Source organism: Cnephaeus nilssonii (genome assembly GCF_951640355.1).
Source record: "Cnephaeus nilssonii genome assembly, chromosome: 13".
Taxonomy (NCBI): domain Eukaryota; kingdom Metazoa; phylum Chordata; class Mammalia; order Chiroptera; family Vespertilionidae; genus Cnephaeus; species Cnephaeus nilssonii.
The window spans coordinates 40,597,917-40,613,329 of NC_137084.1; the positions used below are offsets into that span (position 1 = coordinate 40,597,917).

General features: G+C 37.2%; 1 protein-coding gene across 2 annotated transcripts; it reads left to right on the forward strand.

Annotated features, from left to right (window-relative positions):
* Window positions 1-1,727: 1,727 nt before the first annotated feature.
* On the forward strand, window positions 1,728-13,515 carry LOC307109606 (olfactory receptor 51B2-like; the record flags this gene model as incomplete). Of its 2 annotated transcripts, XM_079788423.1 has the most annotated exons (2): window positions 1,728-2,058; window positions 12,911-13,515. In XM_079788423.1, the coding sequence occupies 2 exons, from the start codon at window positions 1,728-1,730 to the stop codon at window positions 13,513-13,515; spliced, it is 936 nt and encodes a 311-aa protein (XP_079644549.1). The 2 variants fall into 2 exon arrangements, with proteins under 2 accessions (XP_079644549.1, XP_079644548.1); XM_079788422.1 differs by lacking the exon at window positions 1,728-2,058 and having other exon boundaries at window positions 12,580-13,515.
* Window positions 13,516-15,413: the final 1,898 nt, after the last annotated feature.

The following is a 15,413-nucleotide window of genomic DNA, read 5'->3' on the forward strand; positions in this document are numbered from 1 at the left end:
AATTAAATGTGACATTATGTGCTCTTATTAATTTGTCTGGATAGAGAATTATAGTTTTTATTAGATCCTAACAGAAGACTGTGTTTACTTAAGGAACTGCTCTCTTATAAAGGACATTGGTAATTATCAGTGAGACTCAGAAGGATAAATCCTGAGGTGCTGTCTCTGGCCCATCACCCTGGTGCCTAGGGGAGCCTTTCCTCTATTCCACTCAGGAAGGGTGGAGTGTATATAAAGAGCAGACAAGGGTGGAGGGGAGAGGTATCACACTGTCTTCTCTGGTCACTTATTTATTTGGACTTTGTGATGGATTCACAATTCACTATTTTATTTTAAAGTCTATCTTTTTAAGCGTAAAGAATCTTTCATGGACAGAACAACATTTCCACAATTATAACTTAAATTTCTATATGACTTAAATGTATTTTAATTTTAGGAATCACTTAGTGTTAGTGATTTTTATCTCAATGAGCATCATGTCAATGCAGATATAACTTCTGAGTATTTTGTAACACAAGAGTTGATTTGTCCTGATTCTGGTCTACTTCTGCTACTAAGGATATCTTATGAAGGAGGAAAGCATTTTCCTGCTGAGTATGGAGACATGCCTTGATGCTTCCAAATATTTGATGAAACAAGCCTGCAGCATAAAGGTAATATGTCCTCAATTTTGGATTGTGGCAACCAAGAATATTGACATAGTGGAGATGACTGACATATTTAAGGTGTGGGAGCATTACAATGTGACCAGTCACATAAGCAAGAACTCTTCAGGAGTTAAGTGTTGGAGGAAAAGGAGATAGGGCTAAGTGAAAACATAGAGAAAGAATCTGAACACATAACTATGTGAAATGATTTTGTAAACAAGAACCACTGAATGGTGAAGGAACAATAAAAACAATTGCATGAGAATACTTAGAAGGAATGAGATAACCAACCAGTTAGAAAAATAAAAAAAGCATCTATCTCCAAAGTTGGAATAGATAAGATATGTTTGGAGCAGTGTTTTTCAGATATTACTGTGTATTGTGATAAGATGCAAATTTTGGTTCAGGAAGTTGGAAGTGGAGGTCAAGGCATCATGTCTAACACATCCACATACTTGTTAGCTGTGGCTGGTTGGTGGACCATAGTTCTGGTAGCCATTCTCAAGAAAGGGGTAATTGTTGGAGCAACAAAGAAATTGGAAGGGGTAGTGATGCTTGTTATGTTCCAAAAACACAGACTTTGAATTTCAAAAACAAAGAAGTGTTTGAAAAAAATAATATGTGTATGTGTTTTTCATGATTATGAAAAAAAGTCAAGATCATAATTAAATTGTCTTAAAAGTTAGCAATCAGAACAAGAAAGCAGCTAAGTGTGATTGTTATTCATTTGTATTTATTTATTTTGTTTGTTATTGTTATCACTGTTGCTGAAAAAAATTTTAAAGATACACATACTAGTAAGAACTGATGTTTTAAGAATAATAATTTTTTTTTTAAATTTGAGTATATGTTAAGCATTAACCTAACATTTTGTTCTAATTAGGGAAAGACCAGCATTCCTCATCTCATCTAATACCTGCAAGTCTCTACTCTCCTGCAGGGAAATAGTTTCAGAGTTATATTTAATTATTCCAAAGTTCAAAGATGGTGACTGATACTGCCATGATATATCACTCCTGAAATATCTGGTTTCCTGGATTAAAGATTTCTAGAAAGCTGCTCTTCACCTGTACACATATTATGTGGCCCAATATTAGTGCTTCCCCCTTTCTGCTGACTGGCTTCCCAGGCCTGGAAACAGCTCATCACTGGATCTCCATCCCCTTCTTTGCAGTCTATGTCTCTGTGCTTTCTGGCAATGGCATTCTCCTCTACCTAATCAAGGATGACCACACTCTCCATGAACCCATGTACTATTTCCTTGCCATGCTGGCGGGAACAGATCTGATGGTGACATTGACCACAATGCCAACTGTAATGGGTGTATTATGGGTGAATCATCGGGAGATAAGCCATGGAGCTTGTTTCTTGCAGGCCTACTGTATTCACTCTCTTTCCATTGTAGAGTCAGGTATCTTGCTTGCCATGGCCTATGACCGTTTTATTGCCATTCACAATCCCTTGAGATATACTTCCATTCTCACCAATACTCGAGTGGTAAAGTTAGGGATGGGAGCTTTTATGAGGGGTTTCATATCCATTGTGCCTGTAATTGTGCGTCTTTTTTCATTTCCATATTGTCACTCTCATGTTCTCTCTCATGCTTTCTGTCTTCACCAAGAAATTATGAAACTGGCATGTGCTGACATAACTTTCAATAGACTGTACCCTGTCATTCTGATTTCTTTAACAATCTTCTTAGACTCTTTGATCATCCTTTTCTCCTATATCCTAATTCTTAAGACTGTCATGGGCATAGCCTCTGGTGAAGAGAGAGCCAAGGCCCTCAATACCTGTATCTCCCACATCGGTTGTGTCCTCATCTTCTATGTCACTGTTATCGGTCTGTCATTTATTCATAGGTTTGGGAAAAATGTGCCACAAGTGGTCCACATTATAATGAGCTATGTATACTTTCTCTTTCCTCCTTTAATGAATCCTATCATTTACAGTGTCAAGACCAAGCAAATTCAATATGGCATTCGCCGCCTTTTAACTAAATATACAATTGAAAGTTAAACTCTGATGTAGGTGACTGTCCAGGAAAGAAGGTGGGGATCAGAGATTTCTTTGAATTGAGAGCAAAGAAATTCACAAGATTTCAAAACTTTCTGTGGCAGCCTCCACTTCTTCAAATGATACAATGACATCTATGAGGCTCATCAGGGGTCTGCTCTTGACTTCACGGATTTGGTGTTTGTTAGGTTCATGGATTGATTTGTTTGTCATTATTCTGTGTTCTTCTCTCTAAATGTTAAGTAGAGAAAATAAATATTTCTGATATATCTGGAAGATTATGTGTAATCTGTTTTTTTATTATATTTAATTAATATTATTGCTATAAACCATAGATTTTAGCAGTTTTTCAGTTTGATGTATCAATTTACATGTCTGTCTTTGAACTTCTCTGCTCATATCTCTTGCTTATTTTCCTTTTAGGATGTTCATGCTTTCTTAATTTATTTGTGGGAGTGTATTATTATAAATAAACCCCAGTGAGTCATTGATATTAAAAAATTTCCACTATACATATATATATTTTAAATTTTATGTATAAATAACTTTATTAATATTTGTGTTATTAAGTATTAAGATTTGGGGCCATTTGATAAAGCCTTCCTTAAATTCATGTTTATTTACTTATTGTTTTATATTTTGAACAACATTTTACATATTTTATTTTATATTGGTTAATATTTAGGGAAAAGGAAATCAGTCCTCAAGGTAGTATCATTATTCATTTGGCTATTATTTTAAGGTATGAGACAGGAATAACACTAAACAAAAATGTTCTAACTGCAAGCAAACAGATATAAAATATTGCCTATGCAGATCACAGTCCACTGCAGAATCAAATTTCAACTAAACTTAAATTTAAAATAATCCCCATGACTAGCAATAAAAACATTAAAATAAACTGCTTTGAGGATGTGGGTCTCAAAAAGAATCACATTGAGACTGGTTAGAGAAAAGTTCCCTGAAGAGTGTGCCTTGAACTGAGATATGGGGGTATATTAGAAATTAACTGGTGAAAATAGGCATGAAGATGTTATAGCAGAGGTAATATATGAGGAGGCTGTAGGAGGAATGGATCATAGAACCTTTTTAAACTGTGGCTGATAGTTGTAAGGAGAGGTTGAGGAGAAAAAGGGTGTTTAAATCAATAGCATTCTGTTTGCCATTGCTGGGGTCTATTCAAAGAGTCATGGGAAGCTATTGAATAGTTCTACGCAAAGGAGTAACATGATTCAGTGATGTTGGCCAATTATAAGTTCACATACCATGTGGATTTAAGTGATACAAGCAGAGAACAAGAAAATAAAAAGAGATAGTGTAGCAACTTCAGAAAGAGATACCCGTAGCTAAAATTATCAAAGTGAAAATGAATTTAGTGGGTATGTAAGAGATATTTAAGATAAAATTAATGAGATTTAGGGTTCTGGTCAAGATGGCAACATAAGTAAATAAGGCACTCAAATTCTCCCACAAACACCTCAAAATTGCAACTAAACTATAGAATAACCATCATTCATAACCACCTGGACACTACAGGACACCCACTACATAAGTTTACTCTACAAAGTCCAGGATACATAGAAGCTCTGCATAATACATAGAAACATACACAGGGAGGCTGCCAAATGAGGAGGGAGGAAAAACATCCCAAATGAGAGAACAGAACAAAACTCCAGAAATAGAACTAAGTGAAATCTATCAGACAAATAGATGATCAATTTCTTGCTCTCTTTTTTCTCCTTCCTACACCCCTGTGATGCATATATTGGTATGTTTGTTTCATGTTGTCACAGAGGCTCATGACAAGAAATCTATCAGGTACAGAGTTCAAAATACTGGTACAAGAATAGTCAAAGATTTTAGGGGAAGAATAGATTACTTACTGAGAACTTTAACAAAAACAAAGGAAACATAAAAAGGAATATAGAGCCCTAACCAGTTTGGCTCAGTGGATAGAGCATTGGCCTGTGCACTGAGATGTTTCTCTCTCTCTCTCCCTCTCTGAAATCAATATACATATATATTTATTTTTAAATAAATATAGAAAACAAAAAAGCAGTCAGAAATTAATAATATATTAACTAAAATAAAGAATACATTGTAAGGAATTTAAAGTAGATGAAGTAGAGGATCAAATAAGAGATTTGGAAGATAAAAATAAAAAAACAGCCAATCAGAAGAGCCAGAACAAAAAAGATTTAAAAAAAAATGAGGATAGTATAGGAGCCTCTGGGACAACATGTAACAAACATACCACTATTTGAATCAGAGGAATGCAGGAAGGTGAAAAAAAGAGAGCAAGGAATTGATAACCTATTTGAAAAAAAAAAATGACAGAAAAGTTCCCTAACCTGGTGAAGAAAATAGACATACAGGTCCAAGAGCCTCAAACAAGATATGCCAAAAGAGGCCCACTCTAGGGCACATCATGGGGATGTAAAGTACAGCAATGGTTAAAGACAAAGAGGGTGTTTTAAAAGCAGCAGTAGAAAAGTAGTTAGTTACCTAGAAGGGAGCTCCCATAAGAATATCAGCTGATTTCTCAACAGAAACTTTGCAGGCTAGAAAGGGATTGACAAAATACTCAAAGTGATAAAAAGCAAGGACCTACAACCAAGGTTTCTACCCAGCAAAACTATCATTTAGAGTTGAAGGACAGATTAAGAGCTTCTCCAGGCCCTAGCTGGTTTGGCTCAGTGGATAGAGCATCAGCCTGCAGACTGAAGGGTCCTAGGTTCGATTCTGGTCAAGGGCACATGCCCAGGTTGCTGCGTCCTATCCCCAGTGGTGGGACAGCGGGGGGCCTTCAGGAGGCAGCCAATCAATGATTCTCTCTCATCATTGATGTTTCTATCTCTCTCTTGTTGTTGTTAAATTATATTTTTACAGAGGCCCATTGCATGATATTCGTGCAAGAATAGGCCTTCCTTCCCCTGGCTTTGCTCCTGGCTGCCCAGGAGCCTACAGTCTTCACTCCCGGCCAGAGCACCGCTCCTGTAGCTCCCTCCATCGCCCCCCCTCCCCTCATAGCAGGTGTCCCGCCCCTCCTGGCTGCTCTGCGCCTCCATATGCAAATTAACCCGCCATTTGTGGGTTAATTTGCATACTCACTACTGTTTGGCTGTGGGCATAGCGGAGGTACAGTCAATTTACATGTTTGTTTATTAGTAGGTAAGATTGATTTCAGAGAGGAAGGGAGAGAGAGATAGAGACATCAATGATGAGAGAGAATCATTGATTGGCTGCCTCCTGAATCCCCCCCCCCTTCCCCCCGACACTGGGATAGGACCTGGCAACCTGGACATGTGCCCTTGACCAGAATCGAACCTAGGACCCTTCAGCCTGCAGGCTGATGCTCTATCCACTGAGCCAAACCAGCTAGGGCCTGAGAAGCTCTTAATCTGTCCTTCAACTCTAAATGATAACTTTGCTGGGTAGAAACCTTGGTTGTAGGTCCTTGCTTTTTATCACTTTGAATATTTTGTCAATCCCTTTCTAGCCTGCAAAACGAGGCATGCGTGGGTGGGCAGGGTTACATGTGTGGCAAGGTGCACATGGGTGGTTGGGGACTTGACTCTGGGTCCCGCATCCCTCCCGGCGCAGCGGGAGTCAGTCTGGGTGCCGCCTCTGGGTCTCGTGCGATATCGCGTGCTGGGCCTCTAGTATTGTAATAACTCTGTATGGTGCCAGGTGGGTACATGAAATATCGAGGGGTCCATTTTGTAAAGTATATGATTGTCTAATCACTATGTTATACACCTGAAATTAATATAAATAAGTTTGAATATAAACTATAATTAAACAAAAACTCTATTAATTTGCTCATGCTAAGTGAGAAAGATCCCAGCAACCTGGCATGGATCTTTAAAGTCTTATTTATTTAATTCCCTATAAGTTATGTCTGAGAGGAACAGGAGAATCAAGCTATAGTGAAGCTCATCTCTGGAGGCTTGCTGGGCACACAGTGGGTTGGGGAATGACATGACCATCTTTAGTGTTCCTAAAGAGATAGAAGAGGGCGACTCACTGCTGGATAAGCAGGATTGTTTCCAAGATGGAAGAAGCAGACTGTAAAGAGGTGGATTTATTGGTGAGGTTGATGGAGATTGAATGTTCTCTTCTAGGTGCCATCATATTTTGTTGAAGAAAATATTTTTTCCAGTTTTATTGAAATACGACTTATATACATTTACTGTGTAAGTTCAAGGTGAACAGCATAGTGGTTTGACTTACATATATTGTGAAATAATTACTAGAATACATTTAGTTAGCACCCATCACCTCATACAGACACAATAAAAAGAGAATGCAAAAAAAAAAACACCACAAAAAAAACTGACAGCACTTCTCTTTGTGATGAGAACGCTCAGGATTTACTCTCCTAACAACTCACATATACTAGTATATCATACTAGTACAGCAGTGCTAAATATAGTTATCATCTCTAGTATTTATTTATCTTGTAACTGGAAGTTACTACATTTGACCAATTTCTTCTAATTTCCCTTCCCCTTTACCTTTGCCTCTGGTAACCACAAATCTTATCTTTTTATGAGTTTGTTTGTTTTATTTTCCCCATGTAAATGAGATCATATGGTATTTGGCTTTATCTGACTTATTTAACTTGGCATAATGCCCTCAAGGTTCATCTGTGTTTTTACAACTGGCAGGATTTACTTGTTTGTGTTTTTTTTTAAAGGCTGAATAATATTCCAGTGTGTGTGTGTGTGTGTGTGTGTGTGTGTGTGTGTGTGTGCGTGTGTGAGAGAGAGAGAGAGAGAGAGAGAGAGAGAGAGAGAGAAAGAGAGAAAGACAGAGAGAGAGAGTGTGTGTATCATAAATTCTTTATCCATTTATCCGTAGATGGACACTTAAGTCAATTACCATGTCTTAGCTATTTTAAATAATGCTGCAATGAACATGGGGGTACAGAATTTTTTCAACTTAGTGTTTTTATAGGAAATATTTTTGAAAATTATTCCCCACTTCTCAAATGCATACTAACAGAAGAGTAGATAACTAAATTGTGGTATACTTTCATAATGAATGATTATATATCAAAGAACATTGGCTGGCATGAAAGTATCAGTCTGAACAACAAAAGTAGCATCTACTATATTTTATTTGTTTTCTTGTTTTATATTATGATACAAATATGTTCTAATCAATAATAATGCATATTACCCTTTATGCTGCAGGCTTAAAAATGCTTGGGTTTAAAAAAATATATCAGTTTGGGTACTTCCTCCAATTATTTTGGACATATGCCTAATAATGGAATTGCTACATTGTATGGAATTGTCAAACTTTTCCACAGAGTCTATACTATTTTACATTTCACCAGTAACACACAGAGTTCTAGTTTCTCCACATCCTCACTGACACTTGTTTTCTATTATTTTTATTACTAGAGGCCTGGTGCATGGATTTGTGCACCAGTGGGGTCCCTCGCACTTGTGCACAATCAGAGCTGGGGAGGGACCGCAGGAGGGCTCCAGGTTATGTCAGGCCTTTCTCACTGAGTCCCAATTGGCCAGACCCCAGCAGCAAGCAAACCTACTGGATGGAGCTTCTGCCCACTCATGGTCAGTGCATGTCATAGCGACTAGTCAAAAGGTTGAATGAACATTTGGACACTTAGCTTATTAGGCTTTTATTTATAGGAAAGTCACTCTAGTAGGTGTGAAGTGGTATCTTATTGCTTTTTTCTAATGACTAATAATACTGAACATTTTTTCATGTGGTTATTGGTCTTTGGAACATCTTCTCTTGTAAAATGTGTACTAATTTTCTTTTTAAATCAGAATTTTCAGATTTTCTTTTGTTTTTTAAAATAATTTTAAAATTACAGTTTCAGGATTAGATGGCCTTTTCAGATTGTTAGTCCTAAAAATACTATGATGTGTTGGAATATAATTCATGAACAGTTTTAAAGAAGAGGAATGGGATATTGTTTTCTAAATGCCAATATTTAAGAAGAAAATTTGACCAATTTTTCAATTCAATGATCCATAAAACACTGGAGAGTGACTTAGAACTTGTTTTATCTGACATTAGAGACTGCTTCTCTTAGAGAGTCTCCATCCAGATAAGAAATGAAGGCACAGATCTTTCTCAGATGGAAGGGGAAAAGATATTATTTTGGCATTCCCAAATAGCCTATGTGGAAATGAGTTAGAAATATTCCCTGGGGAGTTGTTTCTTTAATAAATATACCTCTCATCAGGACTCTGAACACATACTGAGGATACAGCAACAAAGTAATCATCAGACTGTGCTTACCACAAAAAGAAAGCTGTGGCTTAAGTAAGGAAATCCAGGGATTCAAATTCAGCAAGGATGCTTTAAGAGTAACTCTTCTAGAGGATGTAAAGTACAGCTTATGGAATATAGTCAATAATATTGTAATAACTATTTATGGTGTCAGGCGGGTGCAATACTTATTGAGGGGGTCACTTCATAAGTTACATTAATGTCTAACTATTGTGCTGTACACTTAAAACTAATGGAATATTGAATGGAAACTGTAAATGAAAAATTTTCAAAAATGGATAAAGAGTAACACTTCCACATGGCATGTATTCTTCTGTAAAGGATTAGAAAGTACTTAATCCTTTTTTTAATGAGATGAAGAATTCAGGGAAAGGCAATCTTGGACAGGAGAACTCTATATTAAATGGATGTAGGTTTAGAACATGAGCTTGGGGGTCCCATTAATTTGAATTTGAATTTTGTATGTCAAATGTTAATTGTGTGGCCTTGGACAAATATTTAACCTATTGAAGGTGAATTTTCTCATCTGAAGAATGTAAATAATACATTGTTTTCATTTTCTTGTTATTTATTGACTGCATTTCATAATCATTAGGCATCTTTTACTACCATTCTGCTGAAATTGTTATGATCACCAAAGACCTATTTGCCAAAAACAATGGACACATCTCATTTTTTATCTTACTTGCTAATTCGAACATTACTTTTCACTATTAAACTACAGCACTACCTAATTTTTAAAAAATATATATTTTCCACTGGCTGTGTAATAACAGGTCATCTTCATGGTCCTCTTATATTTCTGCCTCCTTCTTTGTCCATTTCCTTTGAGACCTTTTTTTTTCTATGTCCTAAAATGAAGCTTTTCCTAGGTTACAACTTTTCTCTCCACATATACTTTCCCATCTTAATTCATACCTAAGTAAATTTTTCCTGAGATTTGGCATATCATCTCTACTAATGAACAATATGGTTGGTAGGAGAGATGGGTAGAGAAAAAAGATCAATATGTTTTGGAAATGACCACCACTTTAGGGGATATTGTCAATGACAAAAAAGGTCAATGTAGGCACTAAAGTAGCAAATACTCTGGGGGAACTGATGTCTGTCAATTTACTAGATTCACTGAACCACAACTGATGTCAATCACTTAAAAGCTGGGGTATTTCAGATTTATTTTTCCTTAAAGGAGCATACATTATCAGGCAATAGGTAATTGTATGAATGGAGTGGGGTAGGATACAGTAATTTATGGAGTGCTTATAGATTATCCAGAAGTAAAGGGAAGATATTCCTATTTTCTCATCATGATCTTCATGTGCCCTCTTCTCTCTTCCTTATTCTTCAACTTCTTATGTATTTGTAACTGGTTTCTGGAATAGTTTTTCTGCCTCCAGTCAGCATGGCAAGTTGAAGGAACGCTGAATGATGTATCTGTGTGACTCCCAGAAACTATGGAGGACTCAGGGCTAGCTGCTTTCTGAGATTCAACCCACATAAGACCCTCAGAGTGGGATGAGGGGATAACACATTCCTGTCATCTCTGCATCCCTGATGGAGACTCTAGGCTTGCCGGATGGTGTTGAGAAATTCTACTGTCACTAATGTCACACACCACATATTAAGAGACTCTCAAAACTGGGCAGCTATTCCCCCTGGCATATTTGAGATATGTGGGCAGTTCCTGGCACTGACAAATTGCCAAAATCAAATGTCAGTGTGGCTGCTGTTAGGGACTGCAGATAGCAAATAGGGTACTCTTTTCTAACTTAGGTCAATCAAAAATATTAGTGAATCAAAATAATTCTAGCCAAAGGGATTACCACACAGTTTTGATACCTCAACCCTCTTCAGCTCAAATTCCAAAACCCATAGATCAGACTTTTACAACACCATGTAGTAATAACAAGTCTGGATTTCCCCCTGCTTCCTCCATCTGGTCCACTTCCTGGCAGCAGCTGGTCCAAAGAGGTCATTTGTCCCTATCCCATATTATACATTGTGGCATTCATTTATCTATTCTCTATCTTTTCATTTCACATGTTTTATTGGAAAAGCAATGTTAGAAGGTTAAGGGTTACAATGTTAGCAGGTAGGGGTTACAATTTATGATGATATACACATCACTTCTGTGCAGAGGTAGTAGAAAAGTGTTGTCAAGCTGAGCCCCACATCAGCTGTGGTTCAGTGGATCTAGTCAGATGGCAGACATCATTTCCCCCAGAGTATTTGCTACTTCAGGGCCTACATTGACCTTTTTGTCATTGACAGTGTCCCCTGAACTGGTAGTCATTCCCAAAACATATTGATCTTTTTTCTACTCATCTCTCCTACCAACCACATGGTCCATTAGGAGAGATGATACCATGTGCCAAATCTCGGGAAACATTTATTCTTGTTTTCAAAGATTTTTATCAAATGGAAGTGGTGCAAAGATTTGCTATCACCTTATTCTTCCTGAATTCCTCTTCAAAGGTACCAGTAGTGATGTTTATGAGAGAAAACAATATTTAAAAGACTGTGGACACATATAGGTTCCACTGAATTTGGAAGAAACTAATGTTTTTCTTGTGGTTCTTTTCAATTTTTATCATAATCAACTTGCCAAAAAATTGTTGGTTATATGCAAACAATGCTCATTTGATTTGATAGGATCATAATTATAAATAAGTCCTAAAGTTCCCTATAAAAGTCAAATTTAAGTTTTATAAATATAGACTTTCTAGATTCATGAATATTAGAATACCTATATGATTGTCTCCATCAGCAATGTAGCTTTACATCTGAGTCTTAATCTTCTTGCCAGAGCTGCTTGTGTAAAGTATATCCATTCAATCATTAAATTCTGATATCATACATTTTTCTTAAAATATTGAGCTTCTGGCATCTGAGGAGACCTTTGTTCTAGGAGTCTGTCTTCATTTTAATGTTTGTTTTAGGAGCTCTCAACTCCTGTCTTTTTCTGTTTTAAACTTTGCCTCTGGTGCTGCAGGTCTCACATCCTGAGTCCCAATTCCACTGAGTAATCACACCCTTCTAAAATCAGTTTATCAACTCTGCCCACTTGTTCTGATTTCTCTGGAATCTCACAAGTCATTTGAGATGGTAATACCGATAACAATATTTCTTAAACATTTTTATAGAGATGGACTCATTTCTGTTGATTAATTATTTTCCTTAGTGATTAAGCCTGAAACAAATATCTGATTGATTTCAAGAAAGAAAATAGGAATTGGTTCAAATTGGAAAGAAATACATCCATAGTCTATATGAAAGATAATAAGAAGAGGAATAAGATACTGAAGACAATGACATAGAGCCAAAGGAATTATTTTGGTGGACTAGAAGTAGAGGCTAGAAACATAGATGTAAGTTGTGTGAATGACAGAATAAAGTTTGGATGCTGAAGAGTAAGTTGTTGACATTCATTACTGTGATTAATATTATTGTTGTTCCTTATTCCAGGCAAAGGCTTTGTGAATACAAACATAATTAAGAGTGAGATAATTCACAAAATCTTGTACATTTGGAAGGGAAGTATCACCTGACAATGTGCTACAAGAAGATGGAGAGTAAGAAATTATGCTAAGTATTTAAAGGTCAGGTCCCCTGCAAAAGCTCTTCTCCACTTGTAAACCCTACCATGTGGTCCAACAACAGTGCTGCTCCCTTCCTGCTGACTGGCTTCCTGGGCTCAGAGGCAATTCACCACTGGATCTCCATCCCTTTCTTTATCATTTACCTCTCCATTCTTTTTGGCAATGGCATACTTCTCGTCCTTATTCAGAATGACCACAATCTTCATGAGCCCATGTACTACTTCCTGGCTATGCTGGCAAGTACAGATCTTGGGATGACACTAACTACAATGCCCACAGTCCTGAGTGTCCTGTTGTTGGACTGGAGGGAAATTGCCCAGCGTTCCTGTTTTACCCAATCCTATTTCATTCATTCCCTGGCCATTGTAGAATCAGGTGTCTTGCTTGCTATGGCATTTGATCGTTTCATTGCCATCCGATATCCTCTGAGTTACAACTCCATTCTCATCAATTCCCGGGTGATGAAGATAGGACTTGGGGTACTGATGAGGGGCTTTGTGTCCATTGTACCTCCAATTCTGCCACTCTATTGGTTCCCATATTGCCATTCCCATGTTCTTTCCCATGCCTTTTGCCTCCACCAAGATGTTATGAAACTTGCCTGTGCTGATATTACATTTAATCGTATATACCCAGTTATTCTGGTTGCTTTGACTTTCTTCCTAGATGCTATGATTATCCTCTTCTCTTATATCCTAATCCTTAAGACAGTTCTGGGCATCGCTTCTGCAGAAGAGCGAGCTAAGACCCTCAACACCTGTGTCTCCCATATTAGCTGTGTCCTAATCTTTTACATCACTGTGATTGGCCTGACTTTCATCCACAGGTTTGGAAAACATGCCCCACATGTGGTCCACATTACCATGAGCTATGTCTACTTTCTCTTTCCTCCATTCATGAACCCCATTATATACAGCATCAAGACCAAGCAAATTCAGAGAAGCATCATTCATCTGTTTTCTGGCCATAGTAGGGCTTGAGACTTCATTCCAGAATCTTGAGCTCTGTAGGATTTTTTGCCCTTTTCCATTATTGGAAGAGAAACTTGGGTTTTATATTCTTTTTATTTTTCAGAGTTTGATGAGATTTTAATTATTACATAAAGCTAAAAGTTTACTTGAGCATATATATATGTATATATACATATTAAAATAGACTATATCCTATATAATAAAAGCCTAATATGCTCAGTGTCTGACCGTTCGACCATTTGACCAGTTGCTATGACATGCACTGACCACCAGGGGGAAGACACTCCAACCAATAGGTTAGCTTGCTGCTGGGGTCTGGCCAATCAAGACTGTGTGAGACAGGCCAGACATGTCCTGGAGCCCTCCTACGGTCCCTCCCTGGCCGACCAATCTCCTATGGTCCCTTTTTGGCCTCTAAAATATTTCTTCTAATTAATTTCCTTTCAATGTGCACAAATCCATGCACTGGGCTTCTAATATTTATTAGAATATATATTATAACCTATATAATATACTACATGTACATTCTAATATACATTTTCATTAGCAATGATAATCCAGACAATACCCAATGTGAAAAATACCATTTATAAGATTTACTGTATTATTGGAAATATTTATAAGCAATAGAATTTTCAAATTAGAGACTCTGACTCTCTTAGACTAATAAATGACATTTATTGGCAGAATAATTGGGTGACATTCAACATTATTTGCAAAGGGTCAGGAAATAAAGCATTTCCCATGGAACAAGTAGTAGGTTTCCATCAATTCCTTTTTAGCAGAAATAAGACATGGGATTTCCTGGCACAGGTATAAAACCTAGAGCTGAGGACACCATGGTTACAACTTCTAAGCTTTACGTTTTAATCTTTTTTTTTTTTTTTTTTTTTAGTATTTTATTGATTTTTTACAGAGAGGAAGAGAGAGGGATAGAGAGTTAGAAACATCGATGAGAGAGAAACATCCATCAGCTGCCTCCTGCACACCTCCTACTGGGGATGTGCCCGCAACCAAAGTACATGCCCTTGACCGGAATCGAACCTGGGACCTTTCAGTTCGCAGGCCGACGCTGTATCCACTGAGCCAAACCAGTTAGGGCCATTTTAATCTTTATTTTATTTTTATTTATTTAAAAAAAAATTAGTGATTTCAGAGAGGAAGAGAGAGGAAGAGAGAGAGAGAAACATTAATGATGAGAGAGAATCATTGATCCACTGCCTCCTGCATGCCCCCTACAGGGGATAGAGCCCACAACCTGGTCATGTGCCCTTCACTGGAATCAAACCCAGGACCCTTCAGTCCACAGGCCAAAACTCTATCCACTGAGCCAAACTGGCTAGGGCTTATTCCTTATTTTTTAATATCACTTTTGAACCAAGTTACAGGCTTCAATTTACTTTTTTAGCATTCTTGAATCAAATTATAGACTCTAAATATGAGAGTCTGGATAATACTGTGTTCTGGATTTGGGGTCTGGGGAGAGCTAAAACCTCATCCTTTAATGTTTGTGGTGGGAGAGAACTAATAAAAAGCTAAATGCTAAATAATGAATTTCTTCAAATTAGGAGGAATATATGGATACAGGACAGCTCAAAACTAATAAAATGATTCTAAAGGATTCAGTCATTGTGCAAGTGGTTAGTGATGCTTCTTGGAAAGTTGGACCTGAGGGTTCCATTCATTGTTATTTTGGTTGTTGTTCTCTATGTACCATTTTATTTTATTTTTCTAAACTTGCCATATTAAGTGCATTTCATTTAGGGACTTAGGTTGCTAGTTACCTTTGTCATTTGGTCTGCAATGAGCACCATTTTAGAATATGAACTACACAGAAGGAACCTGCATCTCTATGGACCACTGCAGGGATGTCAATAAGTATAAAAGAAAAAGTTTGATGGCATTGA